The sequence below is a fragment of the Macrobrachium rosenbergii genome, chromosome 45, assembly GCF_040412425.1.
Source record: "Macrobrachium rosenbergii isolate ZJJX-2024 chromosome 45, ASM4041242v1, whole genome shotgun sequence".
Lineage (NCBI taxonomy): Eukaryota > Metazoa > Arthropoda > Malacostraca > Decapoda > Palaemonidae > Macrobrachium > Macrobrachium rosenbergii.
In genome coordinates this window covers 33,866,580-33,892,143 of record NC_089785.1, presented here as the reverse complement: position 1 = coordinate 33,892,143, position 25,564 = coordinate 33,866,580, and the positions used below count along the sequence as shown (strand labels likewise).

General features: G+C 45.1%; 1 protein-coding gene across 9 annotated transcripts in view; it reads left to right on the top strand.

Annotated features, from left to right (window-relative positions):
• Cc2d2a (Coiled-coil and C2 domain containing 2A) overlaps positions 1 to 25,564 on the top strand; it is a 102,808-nt gene that overhangs the window by 59,852 nt on the left and 17,392 nt on the right. For 7 of the 9 annotated variants that reach the window (XR_010850527.1, XR_010850526.1, XM_067089029.1 and 4 more), the window contains exons 18-21: positions 1,527 to 1,665; positions 11,038 to 11,233; positions 13,610 to 13,786; positions 16,597 to 16,774. Coding sequence is in view for 7 of the 9 variants with exons in the window: in XM_067089029.1 (XP_066945130.1) it covers positions 1,527 to 1,665; positions 11,038 to 11,233; positions 13,610 to 13,786; positions 16,597 to 16,774 (690 nt within the window). In the remaining 2 variants the exon portion in view is untranslated. The remainder of the gene's footprint in view (positions 1 to 1,526; positions 1,666 to 11,037; positions 11,234 to 13,609; positions 13,787 to 16,596; positions 16,775 to 25,564) is intronic. The other 2 variants (XM_067089032.1, XM_067089033.1) reach the window with 2 other exon arrangements.

Sequence of the window (25,564 nt, the reverse complement as noted above, 5' to 3'; positions counted from 1 at the left end):
TGAAGAGGACTCGACGTCTCTGGGCTGAGTGTCGATGACTCTTTGTTAGTACTGGCTCGATCAAGAAAGAAGTGTCCAAGAACGCCATCTCTTTCTGGCTTCGTGAGATGATAATGAGAGCGTATTCTGCTGCTGGAGAAGACGACACCGGTACTCTTCGTCCGAGGGCTCACGAAGTCCTCAGCATTAGTTCGTCCCTCACATTCTGGAAGAACATGTCGGTTCTGCAGGTGCTGAAGGCAGGTGTGTGGTCCCAACAGACCACCTTCACCTCCTGCCTCCAGATGTTGCTCACAAGTCCTTGGACACTTTTTCCTTGGGTCCTGTGGTGGCTGCTCAACAAGTTGTGTAGCTTACCTGGCTCCTCTAACAGGACAGGTTGCATCTCGCCTAAGATTTACGGTTGTGATTGGGAGAATGAATGTGGAGTGACTGGCCTCTCTTCTCTCTCCCCATCCTGGCTCTCTTCCCACAGGCAGGGAGTAGACGTACTGTTACATGCTGGATCTGGCGGTCGATGCGGGTAAGCACCCAACAAGAGCTTCCGTTCTATTTTCCGTTCAGGTTTATAGAAGCAACCACACCCCTTCCCCTTGCAAGGTGAGGAAGGAGACCATGACAAAAGACAAACCCAGTGCTTGTGATTGCCTTAATGTCATCCGACTCCAAGTTCTTCCTAGCCTACTTTGCATGAACTGACGTTTCCTCTTTCATGCAAGGGGACCCAGAAGTCTGACAATTGATCCCGGGTTTCTTACAACCTGATCATTATGTCAGAGGCAGTTTTCCCTTCCTCGCTCTATCGACCAGGAAGGGAAGACAAGGTGTGGTGAACTCCAGTCAGTTCATAGAGACCCACTCAGATTCCTCCCTCCAACCAGTGAGTATTCCTAATGTAAAGGACCGACAGTTTGTGTATCGTGTCGGAACAAATCACAGTTTTTAAAAGTAAATTGTATTTTTCTTAATTATACAAACCTGAGGTCCTGTACATTACATTTCATGCCCACCTCATGCCACCCCTCAATCTGATACCTGGGCTGAAAGGCAAATTGGAATGTTTACATCTGGGTAGGCGTTACTCCCACCTCCCGGATGGTAGTTAACAGCCTAATCACCTTGTTTGAGAGTTCAACGGCCGTTTCCAGCCTATGCTGAAAGTAATTCCTAATGTAAAGGACCTCAGGTTTGTATAATTAGGAAGAATACAGTTTGCTTTAAAAAACTGTGATTTTTGCTAGTTACTTTTCTACGCTTACCAGAAATATCATATGAACTGAAGGAGACCTACTGAAAAAGTAGACACTACTCACTGAAACAATCCCTTCCAATGAAGAATCGATATTTGAAAGTGAAAAATTTTTGCTCTAATTTTTAAATTGTGTTTGGTCATGTGTCGATCTGAAATTAGTTGTTTTCAGTGGTATTTAACATTCATTATTTTATACAGTAGAATTAGTATGATATTCTTAAGACAAACATAGTAATGATCATTATGTGACTAATGTTTTATGAATGATTTAAAGGTTCTTCCTCAGAAGTCGTACAGGGAAGCAGCTCAGTCCGTCCTTTCATTGAAGCAACCTTCCAGCGAACAATTCTGCGCACTAGCGTTGCTGAAGGTCCAAATCCTACTTGGAATCAGCAGCTGTCCTTTCCATTCAAGTATGTCCATAGATACTGCTGTTATATTCTTACAAGGGAGGTCTTTTCAAGGTTTAGGAAAATAAAGATTTTTTTAAATCAAATTTTCTTGATTTTTATGTTTTTGTTTATAATTGTTGCTAGGAGTATATTTGTTCCGACACGATATACAAACCATCGGTCCTTTACATTAGGAATTACTTATGGCGAAGCTGGACATGGCCGTTAAACTCTTGAACAAGGTAGTTAGGCAGTAACTACTGCCAGGTAGGCGGGAATACCCGCCTGCCCGGATGTAAACATTCCAGTTTGCTTTTGGCCATCATGTGTTATTGACGTGTTGTCTGATCTCTTTGCCTGACTGTCCTTAAGCTCTTTATTATCCCAGTGGGATCTTCCAGTATCTTTGTGTATATATTGCATGTTTGATATTTATTAATACAAACCCACGATTTGTGATAGGCTTGCATAAGTTGTCGTTCCCCTGTGCATGTGTCTTGGGTTTGACGGCCAATGGCGTATTTAGAGGGGCATAACCAAGTGGTAATGCTTCTCTTCCAGTAGCCCTTTAATTAGATACTGAAAGCATTCCCCTGTGCGTTTGGAAATATTAGATTGGGACGTAATATCTTCGCTCCCTTACATTGATTCGGACGTAAGAGTTCACTTCCCTTCTTGGGCTCTTGCCCTCTGTGTACAGGGGCATGACTACTTCCTTTCTACTTGTGCTTAGTGTTGTTTTCGCCGCCCGTGCTACAGAGAGTTGCGGGGGTGGAGTTTGTGGGCATCGTCTGTAAGTTTCGATTCCATGGCTCCCTTGTTGGCCTTCCCTCCTTCCTTCTCTCTCCCTGTTGGTTCTCCCTTATCTCTCCTTTGGTAGAGATCTCCCTCCTTTGCCCTCTTCGCTCGCTTGTCGGGTGAAGACCGCGGTGGGGGGGTGGCTTTTGGGTGACCTCTTCTAAGGGGCCTCCTCTCGCTGCATAGGGCAGTTTCCTTGTAGCGAGAGTTGTCTCCCTCAACTAATCACCTTTACTTTTTCTTTCAGGTTGACAGTGAGCATTGCAGGCACAGCAGTAGTTGGTTGGATATCTCAGGGGATATCTTTCATGAAGGAGTCCCAACGTTCATTCAGTGTTGCTTCGGGATCGACCACAGTACCTGTTGGATTGGCATAGTTCCACGTTGGGATCATTCCAACTCTGTTCCCGCTAATGTGGATTGATCCTGCCATTGCTGGCCTTCATGTATGCTGTGGCACTGCCTCTGGCATATCTGTGGTCCATCTGCTCCTGCTGTTTCCTGTGTTATGCTCATGTTAACTCGACGGCAGTCTCTGGGCGGCTCGTCTTGGTCTCCTGCCACAGCCGTCCTGATTGTTCCTGTCACTGCTGGTGACTTTCATGTGACGTTCCTGGCAGTTGCTGTAGCTCCTGCCTTCTGAACCACTTCGTAGCTCCTGCGTTGGCTGTCCTGATCGTTCCTGCTGCTTCTCTTGGTGGTTGTGTCCTGGGCCGCTTCCGTTGCCTTCCTGCCTAGCTGCCCTGGAGATTACGATGTCTGCCATCCTGTAGAAGATGTCGGAGTGAAGGTGAAGGAAGTCGCCCTGTGGAAGTGAGGTTCCTGGTCGTTGTGGTAGCTCCTGCATCGGCTGTACTGATCATGCCTGCTGCTTCTCCTGGTGGTCATTTCATGGGCCGCTTCCATTGTGTTCCTGCCTAGCTGGCCTGGAGGTTATGATGTTTCTTGTCCACCATCCTGTAGAAGATGTCAGAGTGAAGGTGAAGGAAGTCACCATGTGGAAGTAGCCGCCATCTTCAACTTATCTTCGATTTCATCTTTTGCTGCCTCTTCCCTTCCTCTCCTGAGGTTTGAGGGGGTCCCGGGAACCAGACAGACCTCCGTCGGCCGAAGGAGAGGAAGGCTGCTTCTTTCCCCTTGATGCCCTTAGATGTCTAGGGACTGCCTCCTTCCAAGGAGGCAGTGGGTCTCTCGTTGGCTCTTCCTGACCTTCGGGTTAGGAAACCAATTCACATACCCCTGGGTTTTGTGTTTTAGGAGCCGCGGGCGTGCAGACCTCAGTTTGCGATCCTGTTCCCAGTCCTAGAGGCTCCGCCTGTAAGGCGAGGGCTGCTTCAGGCGCTCGTTTACAAGCCGTTTGATTGCTCGAGATTATATCCTGATCTGGTCAGCAGAGTACTCTCCCCGGCCCAGTTCGAGAGCAGTGCGAGAGAAAGGGCCAAGGCACCCAGGTATCTCGGCTCTAACTGCCAACACCACAAGCCCTCCCCGAGTGCTTACCAGTGCTTGGTTGGGTTCCCAGCTTGGTGTCTTGATCCTATCGGTTCGAACACCAGAAGAAGCAGGGAAGAGATTCCCTTCGGGAGTCCTGCAGGACTTCTAAGGGACTGACCCTCTTCTGGGAGACAAGTTTCTCTCATTGGCTCTTCCTGCCCTCAGACGGGAACCGATTCACATTTTCCTGTGGGGTCTCGCGTTTTGGGGGCTGCGAGTATTAGAAGTCTGTGTCTAAGACTGGTTCTGTACCTGGCTCTTCTCAATTTCTTAGGAAACCAAAAGCAGCCGCTCCCGGTTTTGGGAGCCTCGTGGATCGCTTGAATTCTATGAATCACAAACGCTCTCCTGACGAGAGGCACAGGACAAGAGAAAGTGCCAAGACACCCAGGTGTATCAGTGCCGAGATGCCAGGTATCTCGATACTGCCTGCCAGCTGCTTCAGTTGCTTGACCGGGTTTCATCCTTGTGTCTTGAACCTTAGGGTTCGGGCAAGGAGGGTAGCAGACACAGAATTCCCCTTTGAACCTTCTTCTCGAGGGGCCTCGGCCTTGAAGGAGTTAAGAGTTCGGGAAACTAGTGCTAGTTTGCGGCAGACAAGTTCTGCCTTGCCCAGTTCTGATTGTGTTCACGCGATCGGCTCAGCTTGGCTTGGCTTACTTGCCCCGCCCAGCCCCTGGTCACGCTTGTGAGACTGGCTCAGCTCGGCTCAGTTCGGCTCACCCCGCCTGCCTCCCATTCCACCACATACCACCCTCTGGATCGTGTTTGCATGATTGGCTCAGTTCAGTGCGGCTTGGCTTGGCCCCATTCGGTTTTCCGAATCCAGTTCTCGGCTCTGTTCGAGTGAACTTTCTGCTCTTCCCAGGAAAGCGCTTTACCACGGCACAAGCGCTCTTCTTCCCCCATGTGACAGTGATCTCTTTTGGTTGATTATCACTCATGGTCCGCCTCTCCTGTTGGTCTTACTGGCAGGACAGGTAGGGGTACTCTTTCTCCGCACCTGTTGTCTTTTCCTCTTGGTTGTTCTGAGAGGCACGAGACGGACAGAGAGAGCTCCAACGAATTTGTCTTCGGAGTTTGGCTGCCTGGCGTGCTTTGGGTGTGGGTTCCCCGATCGTCTCGCCGGACAACCAGGGTGCCAAGAAGGGTTTCTTGGGATCTGTCAAGGTCTCCCTCCAAGGAGAGAGGCACAGGAGTTTCATGCTTCGGAAGCTGCGAGGGTCTTCCTCTTCAAGTTGCGATCACCCTTGTTTTTCGTAGAACTGGATCCCTGGAACAGGACCGCGGCTCCCCCAGTGAACAATCTTCATCACTCGCAACCCTTGCAGTTCCCGAGGGGCTGAGAGTTTCGGGGGCCGCCGCGGTCCTTGCTCACGAGAGTGTTCTCAACCAGGTGAATTCTTTTCTTTGTACAAGGAGTTCATTCAGGTCGAGACATCAAGCTTCTCCCCTGCCTCGACAGAGTATGAATTCTTCTTGCTTTGGAGGGTCTTGCTGACTGCAGTTCTGTAGGCAGTTCTGGTGCTAAGAAGAAGGACTTTGTCCCAATTCAGATCTCCGGTTTCATAAGTCCAGAGTTGGCTTGACCCTTAGGAATGAACCTTTACTTGGTTCTGCCTTTCTTTTTTCAGAGATTTGCCAAATACCTCGGTAATCAAGGTTTGTACCAGGTCCCTGCCTTGTCTTTTGGACAATGGCAAGACCTTTGGGTCTTAGTCAGCTCGGGTCGACCTTGAGTTGAAGCCAGCCCCCCCTCAACTCCCAAGAAGTCCCAGGCTTCGGAAGAAGATCGTGGAACACATAGCCCTCTTCTTCCCTTCTAGGAAAGTGTGCATAACTGTGTCACTTTCCACCCTTTTTTCCATAATGGAGGAGGGAAGAGAGAAAGAAGTATTGACCAGGAGGTTCTCCTACTACAGATGCCTGGATGAAATGATACTTATCAAGTCTCTGGAGCTGGCAGCGACATTGCCGAGACCTGGGATTGGATTCCTTGAGGAGAAGTATCTATTTCCCTTGGGTCTCGGAAATTCTTTTCAGCAAACTTCCATCCTGCTTCCTCTCCTGTGCTCCCAATTCGGGAAATGCCAGCTCGGTTAGAGCTAATTGTTTCGGTATCCTGTCATCTTGAAGAAGCTTCCCCATGGTGGAGAATTAAGGTCTGCTTCCATTCCTCCATCCTTCTGTCCCCTTCAAAGTATGCGGAAATAGTTAGGCTAATGCTTGATTGAAGGAACCTTTGAATATGCCTGCATATTCCCCTCACATCATGTGTCTACTTCCGGATTCACCGATCGAGGAATTGGCACAGACTGGTAAGACTTTGTCTTGAAGGTGTGTGACCGAGACGATTGGTACCTTTTCATCAACATCCTGGACTCAAGGCAGCCTTTTGGCCTTCGGAGAATTCAGGATAACTTTTGCGACACTTGCTGGTTTCGTTGAACAACAAAACCACAGTAGTGGCATTTGTCAACAAACAAGAGGGAGTTGTTTTTTCCTCCTGTTTCATCTGTCGACATTTGCAGGTACTCAAGTGTTCTATAGCACACTCAACAGCTCAATTAGCCAGATGCATTCCCAGTGGGGATGTATTGGTGGACGAGTTTGGCCTTCACTCTTATCTTCACAAAGATTCACGAAGAGACTGCCTGCTCGACTGAGAGATCCCTACCATCTTTCTGCTGCCTCCCTGCACAACAAAGTCAGTAATTTTTCTCGCTCCTTCGTACCAGACCCAGGGGCCGCTACAGTGAGGCATGCTGTCTTTTTGGGAAAAATCGATATCTACGTTTTTCCCTATGTATTTGTCTGTTTCACTATGGGTTCACAAGCATTGCGCACCCTGAGTTACAGACAATTGCTGGAAGACTTTGCCTTTCTCCCAACCTGATAGCTCTACTTCCAAGGCATCGAGAAGAGTTCTGCTTCACCCAACCTCCCTTAGCAACTATACAAGAAGCGGTTCTTCAGGCAGTACATCCCTGTGTGTTCAGGATGGGGAGACCTTCCAGCTTTCCTTGCAAGCATAGGCTTTCTCGCCGAGCCGCAACGGATATAGCTGGATATCTCTTGAAGTCCTCTGCGACACTGTTCCAGGGACTGGATCCGTCTTCACTGGTGGGTGTCATTGACGGAACTTCTTCTAGGGTGAGAGTTGATCTTCAAGTCTGGACTTCCTCGTCTTCTCCACTGAGGGTTGCTTCTCTCCTTATCATATGTGAAGAATGTAGGCCCTTGCAGCCTAATCTTCTATCTGAAGTAGCCTTCTTCTCCTCAGTGGAGATTTAGGTACGGATGAGAAGCTTCTTCAGTCTTGCTGTCCCAAGGAACTGTTCCCTGGATGGCATGTGACTCTCGTTTAAGGTTTCTGTCCCGTGCTGTGCACACGCCCTTACAAGAGTCGTCGGATAGAGATGTGCCCTCTTAGGACCATCTCTCATCTCGCTCCAGCCTTGGCGTAGAAGATGGAAGAACAGGTGAGGGGGATCAATACCTTGACTCCTTCTTGGATGTCATAAGTGGACTCCAAATCCATTGGCATCTACTGTCAGGTTCGAGTCCTTGTTCCCCTCCTCGTTGGACTTTTTATCGATGATCCAGATCATTCGTTACTTTGTCCTATTAGGGAGCTGTGGCACTTTCCAAAAAGGCTCGACATTCCTAATCTGGATGTCGTCGACGTTTTCGCTAGTACTAACTCTCCCAAGGAAGAAGTGTTTAAGGACACATCTCTCTCCTGGTTTCGTGAAGCGATCGAAGGAGGTGCTGAGCAGCTGGCAACGACGATACCGATACTTTCCACCCTGAGAGCTCACAAAGTCAATGGCTTGGTCCATCCCTCACATTCTGGAAGTTTCTGTCGGTCTGGAAGCAAGACCTGGTCTTGTAGACCACACTCTTGTCTTTCTGTGGTCTTGCCCACAGGCTCTTGGAACCCTTTTTCCGTGGCCTTGTGGTGGCTGCTCAACAAGTTGTGCTTTCTTACCTGGCTCCTTCACGAGGGCTAAGAGCATCCCGACTAAGGTGTTGGTTCTGGAAATGAGAAAGATACCGAGAGTGACTGGCCTCTCTTCCTCCTCCTTCCCCGTGCTCCTACCTATCCTCTTTTGGGATGAGAATAGGACTTGGACCAGTACTTGCTGGATCTGGCGTCTGATGCGGTAAGACTACACATCGAGCACCCATTCTATTTTTCTTTTAGAATCATAGAAGCAATTCCACTCCTTCCTCTAGCAAGGGGAGGAAGGAGAGACTGGCAATAAGGGAAACCCTATCTCGGGTTTTCCTTACTGCCTCCAACTCTAGATTCTTCCCAGCCTATTTCGTATGAGTTACGTTTCCTCACTCATGTGAAAAGGTCCAGTATCTGACATTTGATCTTGCAGTTTCTACACTCCGATCAATATGTCAGGGGCATGGTACTCCTCGTTCTTTCAACCAGGGGGAGTAGCCCAGGTGTGCAGAACTCCAGTCAGTTCAAGAGACTCACAGTTCTTCATTGGAGGGGTGGGTAGAGCTCTCGGGTAGCACGCTGTTGGCCCAGCTTTCGATTCTCCAACCGGCCAACGAAGAATTAGAGGAATTTATTTCTGGTGATAGAAATTCATTTCTCGTCATAATGTGGTTCGGATTCCACAATAAGCTGTAGGTCCCGTTGCTAGGTAACCAGTTGGTTCTTAACCACGTAAAATAAATCTAATCCTTCGAGCCAGTCCTAGGAGAGCTGTTAATCAGCTCAGTGGTCTGGTTAAACTAAGATAAACTTAACCCTTAAACGCCTACTGGACGTATCATACGTCGACTAAAATTGTCTGTTGGGTGCCAAGTGGACGTACCGTACGTCGACTACAAAAAATTTCAACCTTCGGTCAACTATGACTCGACCGAAACGGTCGAAAAATGCAATTGTAAGCTAAAACTCTTACATTCTAGTAATATTCAATCATGTACCTTCATTTTGCAACAAATTGGAAGTCTCTAGCACAATATTTCGATATATGGTGAATTTTTGAAAAAAACTTTTTTCTTAGGCCCACGCGGTAACTCGGCCGAAAATTTCAGAAATTCTTTCGTCATTTTGTCGTAATTTTTGCACTGTTCTGTATTAGCCGTTACATAAAGTTTTATATATGAAAATGTGCGCAATTTCATGTACAATACAACAGAAAATAACTCATGGTTGTAGCTTTTATCAGTTTTGAAATATTTTCATATAAATCACGATAACTGCCAAAATTTCAACCTTCGGTCAACTTTGACTCAACCGAAATGGTAAAAAAACGCAATTGTAAGCTAAAACTCTTACATTCTAGTAATATTCAATCATTTACCTTCATTTTGCAACCAATTGAAAGTCTCTAGCACAATATTTCGATTTATGGTGAATTTTTGAAAAAAACATTTTCCTTACGTCCGCGCCAGAAATTCTTTCGTCACGCTGTCATAATGTTTGCACTGTTTTATATTAGTCGTTACATAAAGTTTTATATATGGAAATGTGCGCAATTTCATGTAGAATACAACAGAAAATAACTCATGGTTGTAGCTTTTATCAGTTTTGAAATATTTTCATATAAATCACGATAACTGCCAAAATTTGAAGCTTCGGTCAACTTTAACTCGACTGAAATGGTAAAAAAACTCAATTATAAGCTAAAACTCTTACATTATAGTAATATTCAATCATGTACCTTCATTTTGCAACAAACTGGAAGTCTCTAGCACAATATTTCAATTTATGGTGAATTTCTGAAAAAAAAAACTTTCTCCTTACGTCTGCGCGGTAACTCGGCAGAACATCTCAGAAATTCTTTCGTCTTGTTGTCATAATATTTGCACCGTTTTATATTAGTCGTTACATAAAGTTTTATATATGAAAATGTGCGCAATTTCATGTAGAATACAACAGAAAATAACTCATGGTTGTAGCTTTTATCAGTTTTGAAATATTTTCATAAAAATCACAATAAATAGAAAAAATTCGACTTTCGGTCAACTTTAACTCGACCGAAATGGTCGAAAACTGCAATTGTAAGCTAAAACACTTACAGTATAGTAATATTCAATCAATTAGCTTCATTTTTCAACAAACGGGAGGTCTCTAGCACAATATTTCGATTTATGGTGAATTTTTGAAAAAAACATTTTTTTACGTCCGTATGCGTTCTTAATTCATGCATCATTTTGTGATAATATTTTCTCTGTGTTGCTTTGATTGTTTTACAATCTGTTATATACCAAAATCATCGCAATTTACCGTACAATACAACTAAAAAAAATTAACTCATTAGCTTTAACCGTTGTGCTTACAGCGTGATTTGTATACAATATATATGAGTTTTTTTTTTCGCTGTCATATATTCCAATATTTCTATATGATAATGATATTTTTTTTCATTTCTGATGTTTGCATACTAAACTTCAGGCAATGACAAAAAAATGAGCCAAAAATGAACTCTTAATCTTAAAAACTAAGCGTGCTGTGATTTTTTGAAAAAAACTTTTTTTCCGCTTCGGCGCTAACTCACCGAACGCCGCCGGCATACGGGAGACGTTTTTGTAAATAGAGGCTCGGTGTTTAAGGGTTAACTTCAAGAGACTCACTTAGATTCCTCCCTCCAACCAGTGAGCCTTCCTCATGTAAAGGGCTGATGGTTCGTGTATCGTGTCAGAACAGATCACAGTTTTTAAAAGTAAATTGTATTTTTCCTAACTATACAAACCTGTGGTCTTTTGCATTACATATCATGTCCGCCTCATGCCACCCCTCAGTCTGAACCGGGACTGAAAGGCAAACGAGAATGTTTGCATCCGGGCAAGCGGGTATTCCCGCCTACATGGCAGTAGTTACTGCCTAACCATCTTGTTCAAGAGTTTAACAGCCGTGTCCAGCTTCGCCATAAGTAATTCCTAATGTAATGGACCTCAGGTTTATATAGTTAGGAAAAATACAATTTACTTTCAAAAATTGTGATTTTATAAATTCCTGAGCAAATCTTGTTTATTTTACTTTCAACTAATTTACAGCTTCATAATCATTTTTCTTTTTCTCATGTCATAATGCAGCGTACAATTAGATGTAAATTCACTTTGCAGAGCCCCAAATGACAACTTTTCACCGTCCAGTTTGCAAACAGTTACTGACAACATATACTTTCACCTCTATGATGAAGTCATCCACGACATGCTAGAGGATGACCGTTTGCGGGAGTCGACAGTGCACCACCGCATAGAGAGGCGTTGGTTGGGTTCACTCAAGATTCCTTTCTCTACCATTTATGCTAATTCCAAAGTGAGTCTTCATTCTCTTTCATGTACTACAAGCATAACGGATATTTTTAGACCTGCGTGTTGTGGTTGTAGATTTATGAAACTAGTTTACTTTTGGCATTAAATTTTGTTGTGCAAACCTCATTACATTGTTACAGTAACACCTCAGATTAGCAGGCTACTGTACCTATCAGGTACCAGACTATGATTATTTTTCCTTGTGCTACCGTTCTAAATGTGGTACACTTTTAGATATATCTTTTCAATGGGAAGTCAAGTGGAAAGTGATTATCTGCCAGTTGTTAAGTTTCATTATTCAGGTGAATAGATGACAGGTAATTCAGTTCTAATATATTATTTAGTTTTATAAATTTAATCATTACTATTTTGTTACTTTCAGTAAATGGATTAGAGAAGAAGGTGTAGGTGTTATACGTTAAGAAATATAGACAAAGTATGCTCTTAATTTTACTGGGTGTTTGTAAAACTAGTCCTCTCATTATGTTTGGAATGGGACATTGGTTGTTATTGTGATGTCATGAGACAGTAGACGGTAGTTGGAAAAACAAACGGTGATTGGGGAGAGTCAGGAGTTTGCAGTGGTAATGGAAGGTTGTGAGCGCTCTCTATTATGGTTTGTCAGTTGGGCTGGTAAGTCTTTCTTTTGTTTATTAAGGTTGTGCGCTGACTTAGGCAAACAGTACAACAAGAGCAGGTAAATAAATTGAATAATTGTTATATATTAGTTAGGCTAGGTGTTTATTCATAAAGTTCAGGCTAGTTTAGTTTAGGAACTATGTGGAATTGCTGTTATCTGTAAGATAACAGCAATACTGTACAGTAGAGTCTTTATTATTTAGTGGACTTTGTTACTTATCAGAGAGGCCAGACCCCCAAAGTGTCTGATAAGTTGAGGTGCTACTCTGTTTTATATCATAGGGTACATAAATTTTGAATTGTAGAATTTTTTCAAGTGTTTTCAACCGATTCAAGTATTTTGACTGCATAGCCAAGTTCTTTGTGGCCAGTTGATCAGGTCTACAAATTTTATAACCCCAGTATATTTTGAAAAAGTCCTTTGAACCCTTTATCAGGGCGACATTTGATTAACTAGACCAAGAGTTTCACTGACAGTGTTCTGCAGTGGATGAAAGTATGTGACCATCATGATAGGGTAATCAACAGTAGAGGTAGTCTTGATAATGAGGCAGTCATAGTACAGACACCACCCTACTTACAAACATTCAGAGATACAAACAAACTGGATTGCAAACTAAAATTGTGTTCAGAGCGCTCCCCTTTGCCACCCTTAAGCTAAAATTTTGTTCTGCTTGCCCCTTGTGGCTGGATGACATATATATATATATGTTTACTTATAGCTCTGGGGTGGATTCTGGGTCATATACTGTATATATACTGTATATTCAAGAATTCACACCATACAGTCTGAATGAATGTTGAGGGAAAGTGTTCAGATCACTTCCATGGGCCATAAATGACTTCTGGCAACTCCTACATGTCAAACTCCTGCATGGCAACTATAGTAGCTCAGTAGAGGATAGTTAGTTACAAAATGATTTGTTTAACCAGACCTCTGAACCCATTTAGGGTTCTTCTCGGGCTTGAGTAGAGGATAGAGGGAGACGAGTTTTACTTGAGATGTCATAGGGGAATGTACTGCAGTTCCCCATCCCAGGATCTTGTAAATATTTTACAATAAATATACTCAGAATTTGTTACCAATTGTAACTCTTATCTGTTACTATATTGCGAAACTGTCCTTTGGAAAAGAGGCCCCACACAGGATTGGAAATATTCACTTTCAGCTTCCCCTGGAAGTTACAGAAAATTTTTTAGAATTTTTATTCTTATACCATGTGCATATGCAGATCTTCCTCCTTCCATTGATGTTTTTTTTTTTTAATTGGCCATCCTTAAATTTATCCCAGTCTGGGGGTGTGCTTAATATATTTAGCCTGGACTGTGAGGGTTAAATAGGCATGAAGAGTACATTAACCAACTTACAAACAATTCAGCATACAAACAGCCATCCATAATGCAACTCATTTGGAAGTAGGGTGGTGTCTATATAAGTTCCATGTGAAAAGGAAGGGGTTGTATTAAATATTTGTGTACATAAGAAGAAATTAAGCATTTTCAAGCCATGCAGTTAGGTTGGGTTTACGAAAGGAAAGGGCAATAGAACAACATGCTGAATAATATTACATACAGAGGTAGTGCTGGGAACTCTAAAACTATGGATTATCTGGTTTGAGCATGGTAGCAGGTTTAGCCTGAGTAAAAGTTTGGCAGATGTGTAATAACATTGGGTTAATTATAAGTGTTACACAGTTAGTAAACCTGAAGAACTTTTTTTCATTGGCTGATATTTCAACAGATTGAAGGAACATTTTCCCTAGAGGAACCAGTGGTGCTCCTTGGCTACATTCGTGAGTCTATCTCGTCAGGAAGCCCCACGAGGTTTATGCATAATGGGGAGCCCAATAAATCTGGAACACATCTCACCATATATTTGACTTTGGAGCCTACTTTACCTCCTCCTGAGCCTTTCAAGGTAATGTTGTTGTTTTGATGATGGCTTTTTAGTTTCCTGTAAACAAAAACTATTGTGCTGACATTGTCTGTCTATTCGCACTTTTTCTGCCCTCCCTCAGATCTTAAAAACTACTAAGGCTAGAGGGCTGCAAATTGGTAGGTTGATCATCCAACCTCCAATCATCAAACATATTTAATTGCAGCCCTCTAGACTCAATAGTTTTTTTTATTTAGGGTTAAATTAGCCATAATCATTGTGTCTGGCAATGATATAGGACAGGCCACCACTGGGCCGTGGTTAAAGTTTCATGGGCTGTGGCTCATAAAGCATTATACCGAGACTATCGAAAGGTAGATCTATTTTCGGTGGTCTTGATTATATGCCGTACAGAAAACTCAATTGTGCCGAAGAAACTTCGGCGCATATTTTACGTGTTATTATTGTTATTGATTACTGTTGCCATGAGATTTTTATTTTTATCATCACAGCTTTTCCTTTTACTGTACCTCCATTCATATTCTCTATCTTCCATCTGACTTTCCACCTTCTCCTAACAATTATTATGTAGTGCAGCTGCAAGATTTTCTTCCTGTTGACCTGTCAGACCTTCTTGATGTCAGTTTCCTTTTCAAAGCTGAGTAACCTCATAGGTCTCAACGCTTGGCCTTCAGCCTAAATTCTATACCCGGTTCTATTCTATTATTACTGCTATTATTTCTTTATTTTCTATTGAAAGGCATTCTATCAGATAAGAGAGCTAATTCATTAACAATTTCCTTATTTGATGTGGATGTGTTAGAATTTGGAACAATTTTTTTGGTCCATTATTTCTTTTGCAAACAGGTTTTCTTGGAATATACAGTATTGTTCATTAGTTATTTATATACATGTATTCAGAATAAAACCACAAGCTACTGTCATCATATCCAATGAAAATTTCATTTTGCTTTCATACACTTGTATTGCCACTTATAGATATTTTATTATACTGTATTTTATTGAAGATGTTTGTCCATAGCAGCTGATAAAATATTTTGGTTACCTTTTATTGGTTTTAGGACATTTATATATTTACTTTGCATCAACAGTTACAGTAAACCCCCTGTATTTGCGTTCTCACAGTTCGCGGACTCATGTATTCGCGGATTTCTCTGTGGAACGTATCTACCCATTATTCGTGGAAAATTTGTGCATTCGTGGTATTTTTCACTGAGAAATATTCACTAATTACTGTATTTTCCTATCATTTTCATGACTAAATGCACTTTTTGTGATAAAACTATTGAAATACTCAGGTATAAGCATTTTTACATTTTTAGGCGGTTCTAAGTGGTTTTAGAGGGGTTTTAATTATTCGTGGACTTCAGCTATTCGCAGGGGGGTGCAGTACGCATCCCCCACAAGTACGGGAGGTTTATTGTATTAAGTTCTCCAGTCGTTCTACAAAACCCAAGAACCAGGGGCTTAGCTAAGGTTATATATTTGCCTAGGAGCTACCTAAGAAACCACCTTGGCTTTGAGAGGGCCCACTGTCCCACAGTCTGATTTTTGTATTCTAATATATCATTTAAAATATCCAGTGTCAGACTCAGGGTGTTCGACTTTTAGCTGCTGATACTGTATATTATTCCTAAGTCTGATTAGGGTACCAAAGGGACTATACCTTTGGATGGCAAACTCACATCATTGCAGTTTGACACATGCGATTATAGAAAAAGAAGCTTTCTTTCACTGCAGCTAATTAAGGGGAGGAGGCAGAAGAACAAAAGGAGAAAATATAGGAAGGGAGGAGGAAAGGAAGGAGAAGACCACAAAAAATGTTGAAAGAAAGGAAGGTGAAAGAGAATATCAAAATGAAGAAAAGGAAAAAAAATTAAAGGCAAATAAAGATTAGCATTGGGTAAGAAAGGAGGGAAATGGTTGAAGAGAAGTGAAAAGAAACAGGAAAATAAGTGATAGAGAAAGAAGAAAGAATGAGGAAAAGAGTAAAGGAATGGGAGAAAAAAAAGAGAAAGACATTTTCTGCCTTAGAGGGACTTAAGTGCCAGGATGTGCAGATGGTTGTGTTGGATTCCTCCTCTTTTAAGCCTAGCAGGGAAGGGAGATGATGCACTGGAAAAAAGGACCAAAGATTAACACAGTAAAAATACTTCTGCACTAGACAAGCAAGATCTTGGCCCCAGTAGCTCAGCCAGGTTGCTGTGTAGCAAATTACTCTGTACGTATCGGGGTTTGTTATATAAAAGTTTTAGGATACTGTAATAGATTTTTAAGCATTTTTATGGATCGAGGAAATTTATTTTGTCTTTAATTGCAAGGAATATAGTTTTTATCAAACAATTTGAAGAATTCTTAACCTAGCTGTGTTTTATTCACAACACCAGGCTGGCTGATGTTGCTGCAAACAGTGTGTTGTCTTCTAGCATTGGGTTTAATACTACTTGGTTTGCGAGGTGTTTTATCCTGGCTACAACTAAATTGGGAAATAGTTTGCCTAGTGTGGTTGTGGAATCTTCTGATCTCCAAATATTAAAGAAAGGAGTAAATTCATCCCTGCTCTCAGCTTATGTCTCCTGAATTCCAGGTGTATTGGTTGTGTTTTCTGTCTCCTCATATTTATTTATTTATCACCTTTCCTCAGAACTTGCCTCTCCTTGCAGGCTAATATCACTTTGGAGGATTCTTAGGTTTATTATAGTCTGTTGACTCTGTCCTTAAGGGTTTTTGGCTGAAGATTTAAAGAAAGAAAAAGCTCCTAACTCTCTTTGGCTAACTGTAGAGTATCTCACTTTGAAAAATATAACTTTTCTTTTTCTTCTTTTATGTAGGCTCAGTTCGATAGCAGCGAACCTGAGGATGTCATACTGGCAAGCAAAGATTGGGAATCAAATCTGTCCTCCAAGTATTCCCAACGTCTTTTTAGAACACATGTCCTGGACCTCTCAGGAAAGTTGGTGTCCATGAATCGCTTCATTCGGCCACTGAAACCCCCTGTGGAGTTGATCAGTAAGTGTATTTTCAATTGGTTTTATATCGTTGACTGAAACACTGAATAAAGTCATTCCTTTAAGGGGATTATCCCCTGACAGTGGACATTAAGTGGTAGAAGGTAGGTAGTAGGTCCAGGGTCTGTCTTTCGGGTATCTTGGTGAGTGTTTTGATGTCTTGAATGGTTCTACTTTTAATGAAGAATTAAGTCTTTACATTCATTACTTTAATTTTAAGTTTTATTCATCATGTTAAATTAATTTTTATTTTGTGGTTTTGTTTGCTCTGTACTTTGTCCCAGTAGGTGGTTAGTGCTGTCAGTGCATCTCATGCAGTGCACTGTAGGCATTAAATAAGGTTCTTTGTAGCATCCCTTCGACCCCTAGCTGTAACCCCTTGCATTCCTTTTACTGTATCTCTGTTTGTATTCTCTGTCTTACATCTTAGATTCCACCTCTCATGACATGTGTTGCATTGTGCAACTGCAAGGCTTTCTTCCTGTTACACCTTTATAACCTGTTTACTTTCAATTTCCTTGTCAGCACTGACTGACCTCATAGATCCCAAGCATTTGGCCTAAATTTCATATTCCATTTCATTATATTCTTTACTCTGTACAAGTTTCATAAGTGTATTTTATGCCAGTACAGTAATATTATTATTATAATGTTGAGATGTTTCAGAGTAGCCACTGCATTCTTTGAAGGATTATGTTTTTGTGTAATATTTTGGTTTTCATCTCCACAAACATTGATCAATTCAGCAGTGGTATAACATGATAAAGCCTGCATTACTTTAATTACAAACTTAACCTTGAAGTGCTGCTTGGCAGTAAGGTTTGCTACCTTTAACCTAAGGTTACTGATTAGGGTAACAGCAAGGTGTCCCAGTGAGGATTTAGTAGTCACTTACTGCATTTTGGTATTTAATGATATGAAAATATTTTAAGGTACCGGAATAAAAGGAGAAAAAATAACAATTTTTAAAGTAAATTGTATTTTTCCTAACTATACAAACCCGAGGTCCTTTACATTAGGAGATACTTTCAGGCGTAGGCTGGAAACGGCCGTTAAACTCTTGAACAAGGTGGTTAGGCAGTAACTACCTCCAGGTAGGCGGGATACCCGCCTGCCCAGATGTAAACATTCCAGTTTGCCTTTGGCCCAGGTACAGATTGAGGGGTGGCATGAGGTGGGCATAAGTGTAAAGGACCTCGGGTTTGTATAGTTAGGAAAAATACAATTTACTTTAAAAATTGTTATTTGTTCGACACAATATACAAACCCTCGGTCCTTTACATTAGGAGACTCACTTATTGGAGGGAGGAATCTGAGAAAGTCTCTCTGAACTGACTGGAGTTCACCACCTTGTCTTCCCTTCCTGGTCGTGAGAGCGAGGAAGGGAAAAACTACCTCTGACAAAAGATCGGGTTGTAAGAAACGCAGGATCAGTTGTCAGACTTCTGGGTCCTTTGCATGAAAGAGGAAACGTCAGTTCATGCAAAGTAGGCTAGGAAGAATTTGACGTCGGATGACAATAAGGCAAATACAAGCATTGGGTTTGTCTCATAGTCATGGTCTCCTTCCTCCCCTTGCAAGAGGAAGGAGTGGGGTTGCTTCTATTAACCTTAACGGAAATAGAACGGAGCTCCTGTTATGCGCTTATCTGCCTCGATCGCCCGGTCCAGCTTGTAACGGCATTTCCGCTCCCTGCCCGTGGGAAGAGAGCCAGGATGGGGAGAAAGAAGAGAGGCCAGTCACTCAACCTCCATTCTCGCCATCACAGCCGCACAACATAGGCGAGATGCAATCCTGTCCCGTTAAAGGGAGCTGGATAAGCTACACATCTTGTTGAGCAGCCACCACAGGACCCAAGGAAAAAGTGTCCAAGGACTTGTGTGCAACATCCCAGAGGTAGAAGGAGGTGAAGGTAGTCTGTTGGGACCACACACCCGCCTTCAGCTCCTGTGGTACCGACATATTCTTCCGAATGCGAGGGATGGACCAAGCCATCGACTTTGTGAGCTCTCGGGTGAAAGGTACCGTATCGTTGTCATCAGCTGCCAAGTACCTCCTTGATCGCTTCACGAAGTCAGGAGGAAGATGTGTGTTCTTAGACACTTCTTCCTTGGGGAGAGACAGTACTGGCGGCGTTGGCGACATCCAGGTTAGGAATGTCGAACCTTTCGGAAAGTACCACAGCTCCCAATAGGACAAAGTAACGAATGATCTGGATCATCGATACAAAGTCCAAGGAGGAGGGGAACAAGAAGGACTCGAACCCAACAGTCGATGCCAATGGATTTGGAGTCCACCTCACGACATCCGAGAAGGATGATCCCCACCCTGTTCTTCCATCTTCTACGCCAAGGCCAGGGTAACATGAGAGATGGACCTAAGAGGGCATATCTCTATCCGACGACTCTGCGTAGGGCGAGTGCAGAGCACGGACAGGAACCCTAAACGAGCCGCATGCCACCCAGGAAACATTCCTGGGACAGCATGACTGAAGAAGCTTCTCGTCCGTAGCTAACTCTCGACTAAGGAGACGAAGGCTACTTCAGATAAAAGACTAGTGCAAGGGCCTACATTCTTCAAAACTGAAAGGGGAGAAAGCAGCCCTCGGCGGAGAAAGACGAGGAAGTCCAGACTTGACAAGCGACTCTGACCGGGAAGAAGTTCCGACAACGACACCACCAGCGAAGACGGATCCAGTCCCTGGGACAGTGTTGCAGAGGACTTCAAGGGATATCCAGCTATATCTGTTGCCGCTCAGCGAGAAAGCCTGTGCTTGCAAGGAAAGCTGGAAAGTCTCCCAGTCCTGAACCCACAGGGATGTACTGCCTCAAGAACCGCTTCTTGTGTAGCTGCACAGGAGGATGGGTCAAGCGGAATTCTTCTCGATGCCTCGGCAATCAGTTCGGAAGGAGGAAGTCTTTAAGTATTTGTCTGTAACTCAGGGTGAGCAATGTTTGTGAACCCTAGCTTTAAACGGACAAATACGGAGGAAAAAACGTTGATATCGAGTTTTCACCAAAAGACAGCATGCCTCAACAGAGCGGCCCCTGGTCTGGTATGAGGGAGCGAGAAAACACTACTGACTTGTGTGCAGGAGGCAACAGAAGGACGGTAGGGATTTCTCAGTCCAGCAGTCTCTGTATGAGTCTTCGTGAAAAAGAGTGAGCAGCATGTTCTGTCCCGATCACTCAAACCCGAGGCCAGGCTTGCCTACCAATACATCCCCACCAGGGATGCATCTGGTTAATTGAGCTGTCGAGTGTGCAATAGAACAACACTCGAGTACCTTCAAATGTCGAGATAAAACGGGGAAAAAACGATTGCCTCCTGTTTGTCGACAAAAGTCACTACTGTGGTTTTATTGTTCAATGAAACCAGTGAGTGCCCATAAAACCCATCCTGGATTCTCGGACGGCCAAAGGCTGCCCTGAGCCCAGGACGGTGACGGAAGGTACTAATCATCTCGGTCGCACAAATTCAAGACAAGGTCTTTACCAGTGTGCGCCTATTCCTCAACCTGTGAATCTGTGAGTAGACACAAGATTTGAGGGAAATATGAAGGCATATTCGAAGGTTCCTATAATCAAGCATTAGCCTAACTCTTTCCTCATACCTCGAAGAGGAAAGAACGAGGCAAAAGGAAGCAGACTTCCATTTTCGACCATGGGGAAGCTTCTGCAAGATGACAGGGAACCGAGACAATTAGCTCTAGCGGCTGGCATTTCCCGAATCGGGAGCACGGGAGAGGCGATGGAAAGAATTGCCGAGACCTAAGGGAAATAGATACTTCTCCTGAAGGAATCCATTCCCAGGTCTCGGCAATGTTGCTGCCAGCTCCAGAGACTCGATAAGCATCATTTTGTCAGGCATCAGCAGTTGCAATCTTCTTCTGAAGCCTAGGACTTCTTAGCTAAGGAGTTGAGGTGGGCTGGCTTGAACCCAAGGTCGAGTTGAAATGATAAGACCAAATTCTTGGCCATTGTCCAAAGGACAAGGCAGTGCCCTGGTGGGAACCTTGATTACCAGGGTATCTGGCAAATCTCTGAAGAGAAAGGCAGAACCAAGTAAAGGTTCGTTCCCAAGGGTCGAGCCAACTTCGGGACTTACTGAAACTGGAGATCCAGGTGGGACAAAGTCCTTCTTCTTAGCACCAGAATTGCCCAAAAACTGTGGTCAGCAAGACCCTCCGAGGCAAGAAGAATTCATATTCTGCCGAGGCAGGGGTGGAAGTTTGGTGTTTCGACCTGAATTAACTCCATCGAAGAAAAGAATCCATCAGGTCGAGAACGTTTCTCGGAAGACAGGACGCGGCGGTCCCTGACATTCTCGGCCCTCGGAAACTGCAGGGGTTGCAAGTGATGAAGGTTATTCATTGGGGAGCAGCGGTCCTGTCCCAGGGATCCTCGCGCGAGCCACGAATCAGCGCGAAGATCCCCGAGAACACGGGGCGTCGTGAAGCTGAAGAGGAAGACCCTCGCTGTTTCGATCGTGAAACCCCTGTACTTCTCCTTGGAGGGAGACCTTGACAGATCCCATGAAACCCTTCTCAGCTACCTGGTTATAGGCCCGAGAGAATCGGGGACCGATACCCAAAGCACGCCAGGCAGCGAACTCCGAAAGAAAATTTCGTCGGAGCTCTCTCTGTCCGTCTCGCTCCTCTCGGAACATTGGAAAGGAGAGGAGAACAGGTGAGGAGAAAAGAGTAGCCCTACCTGTCCTGCCAGAATGATAAGCAGGAGAGGGCGGACCGTGAGCAATAATCAACCGAAGGAGATTACTGCCACACGGGAAAGAAGAGCACCTATGCCGTGGCAAAGTGCTTTCTGGGAAGAGCAAAAAATTCACTCGAGCATACACGAACCGAATCGGAAAAAACCGAGTAGGGCCGGGCGAGCCAGCCGATCCACGAACGCGATCCAGCTGGTCGGTATGCGGCAGACTGGGAGGCAGGCGAGATGGGGCGAGCGAAGCGAGGAGCCAAGCCAGTCTGGCAAGCCGAGTCAAGTCGAGCCGAGCCAGTCTGGCAAGCCATGTCGAGTCGAGCCGAGCCAGTCTGGCAAGCCAAGTCGAGCCGAGCCAGAGCCAGACTCATAACTGGGCAGGCCAGACTCGTCTGCTGTGAACAATTGCTAGTTTCCCGAACTCTAAACTCCCTTCGAGGCCGAAACCAGGCCAAGGCCCTCGAGAAGAAGGCTCATAGGGGAATTCTGTGTCTGCTATCTTGCATGCTCGAACCCTAAAGTTCGAGACACAAAAAAGCCCCCGAGCAACCAAGAAGCAGCTGGCGGGCAGAATCGAGACACCTGGCGTCGCGGTACACCGACACCTGGGTGTCCCGGCGACCAGACACCTGGGTGTCTCGGCAACCAGACACCTGGGTGTCCCGGCAACCAGACACAAGGGCGTCGCAACCAGACACCTGGGTGTCTACCTGGGCGCCCGGCAACCAGACACCTGGGTGTCTCGGCAACCAGACACCTGGGTGTCTACCAGGGGTCATCCCGGCAACCAGACACCTGGGTGTCTCGGCAACCAGACACCTGGGTGTCTCGGCAACCAGACACCTGGGTGTCTCGACATTTTTCTCGTCCTATGCCTCTCGTAAGGAGAGCGCCGTGATTCATAGAATTCGAGCTACCCAGAGGAGACTTCAAAATCGGGAGCGGCTGCTTTGTTACCTAATAGATTAAAAGAGCCAAGCACAGAACCAGTCTTAGATGCAGACTTCCAAGACTGACAACGAGGGAATGGCCTTAGAGAGGGCGTGCTCTGTGAGCCCCAAACGCAAGATCCCACAGGAAAATGCGATCGGCCAACTTGTCTTCGGAAGAGTGTCAGTCCCTTGGAAGTCCCGCAGGACTCCCAAAGTGAATCTCTTCCTTGCTTCTTCTGGTGTTCGAACCGAGAGGTTCGAGACACCAGGCTGGGAACCCGACCGAGCACTGGCAAACACTCGGGAGCGCTTGCGGTGCTGGCAGGAAGAGGAACGAGACACCTGGGTGCCTCGGCCCTTTCTCGCACTGCTCCCGAACTGGGCCCAGGAAAATCTCCAGACCAGATCGGGATACTCGATATTCCATAGAATCTCGAGCACTTTCGAAGCGGCTCGTGAACAGCGCCGAAGCAGCCCCCATCTTAGAGGCGGAACCTCTAAGACTGGGAACAGGAACGCAAACTGAGGTCTGCGCGCCCGCGGCTTTCAAAAACACAAAACCCACGGCTATGCGGCAATCGGTTCCCTAACCCGAAGGTTGGGAAGAGCCAACGAGAGACCCACTGCCTCCTCGGAAGGAGGCAGTCCCTAAATGTCCAAGGGCATCAAGGGAAGAAGCAGCATCCTTCCTTCGGCCGATGAAGGTCTGCGATTCTCGGGACCTCCAGGACCTCGGGAGAGGAAGGGAAGACGCAGCAGAAGACGAAATCGAAGATAAGATGAAGAAGACGGCGGCTACTTCCACAGGACAGCTTCCTTCATCTCCACTCCCACATCTTCTACAGGATGGTCGACACGAAACATCGTAACCTCCAGGGTAGTCCGGCAGGAACACAACGGACGCAGGAGAAGCATGATCAGGACAGCCGATGCAGGAGCTACAGCAGCAGATCGGAGGGCAGGAGCTACTGCAACGGCCAGGAAAATCACCTCAACAGGACCACTTCCTAAATCTTCACGCCGACATCTTCTACGGGATGGCGGACATCGCCAACCTCTGGGGCAGCTAGCAGGAACGCACGGAGGCGGACCCGAGCACGACCGCCAGGAGCAGCAGGAATGATCAGGACAGCCGATGCAGGAGCTCACGGCAAAGGTTCAGGAGAGCAGGAGCTATGCAACGGCCAGGAAGCGTCACTTCCACAAGGCGACTTCCTTTCCCTTCACGCCACGTCTTCTACAGGATGGCAGCAGGCAGGAACACAACGGAAGTGGCCCGGGCACGACCACTGGGAGAAGAAGCGGGCACGATCAGGACATTCGATGCAGGAGCTACGTGGCTGTTCGGAAGGCAGGAGCTAATGCAACAGACAGAGTGTCATTGAAAGTCACCAGCATCGACAGGAGCGATCAGGGCGGCTGCGGCAGGAGACCAGGAGAGCAGCCCGAGACTGTCGTAGAGTTGACACGAGCAAAACACAGGGAACAGCAGGAGCAGATAGACCACAGATACGCAGGAAGCATTGCAACAGCATACATGAAAACCAGCACTGACAGCGATCGAACTACATCAGCGGGAACAGAGTCAGAGCGATCCCGGCGTGGAAATATGTCATCTAATCAGGTATTGTGGTCGATCCCGAAGCAACACTGAATGAAAGTCAGGGACTGCTTCATGCAAGATATTCTTGATATATGATATCCAGCCAACTACTGCTGTCTCTGCAATGCTCACTGTCAACCTGAAAGAAAAACAAATATGATTAGTAGAGGAGGCTCCTCCCGCTACAAGGAACAGCCCCACGCAGCGTTAGGAGTTACTCTAGACGAGGTTGCTCGCTCCCTCCCCCCGTGTCTTCACCCGACGAGCGAAGCGAAGAGGGCGAAGGAGAGAGAAGGAAGAACCTACGGAAGAGAAAAAGGACAGAGGGGGAGCCCACCAAAGGGCGCCGTGGAAGCGGAACTTATCGACGACGCCCGTAACCTCCCACTCAGCCCGCCAAATCTCTAAGCGCAGGCGGAGACAAACACTCAGCAAAAAGAAGGAAGAAATTAGTGATGCCCCTTACACACGGAGGCGGAAGCCCAAGAAGGGACTAATCTACGTCCCGATGGATGTAGGGAAGTGAAGAAAAAGCGTCCCAAACTAATCCCGAAGTACAGGGGCGCCTCCAGTATTTACGTAAAAGGGCCGCTGGAGAAGCATTACCACTTGGCTACGCTACTCCAGCTATGCCCTTGGCCGTCAAACCCCAGACACAGGCAGGGAACGGCGGCCACACAAGGTTATCACAAATCGTGGGTTTGTATTGCAAATATCAAACACACGCAATATATAAACATAAATACAGAAAGATCCCACCGTAAGAGCTTAACGACAGTCAGCAGAGAGAACAAAAAATACGTCAGCAACAGCTGACGGCCGAAAGCAAACTGGAATGTTTACATCCGGCAGGCGGGTATCCCCGCCTACCTGGAGGTAGTTACTGCCTAACCACCTTGTTCAAGAGTTTAACGGCCGTTTCCAGCCTACGCCTGAAAGTATCTCCTAATGTAAAGGACCGAGGGGTTTGTATATTGTGTCGGAACAAATATAATTATTTTTATATAAGTGACTTACCAAGTAATTACATAGCCATATTTTCCTCTTGCACAGCAGCTTAAATGAAAAAATTCGCGGGTAACGCTTCAAAGTTCAGTGCAGACGACTGGTCCCGCCCACTAACGGGAATACCGGGAACGAATTAGCAGACAGTCTCATTCTGTTTTCTGCTGCACTCGAGTAAACAGAGTGTCTATGGCAGCTTTGTTCTTAAATTTGCCAGTTAGAAACCGGATTTCTGTGAAGTATTATCGCTGATTTCGGGTAGCCTTCAAGCCTACAGCTTTCAGGATCAGTATATTATTGTTTTGTTGTTAAGATCTGATTCAAGTCTATCATATTTCGCTACAGTAGCAATTTTGCAATCAAATGGTTCAACTCCGGTATCGTAGTTTACCGCACTGCCACCTTTACTGGTTAACGTAATAAATGTAAACATTGCGTTCATTGTCGGACCAATATTTACGGTATTGAATTACTCATCTGGGAGTCTCAATTAGTGTTTGTTAGGATTTGAGACATTTCTATATGATGAT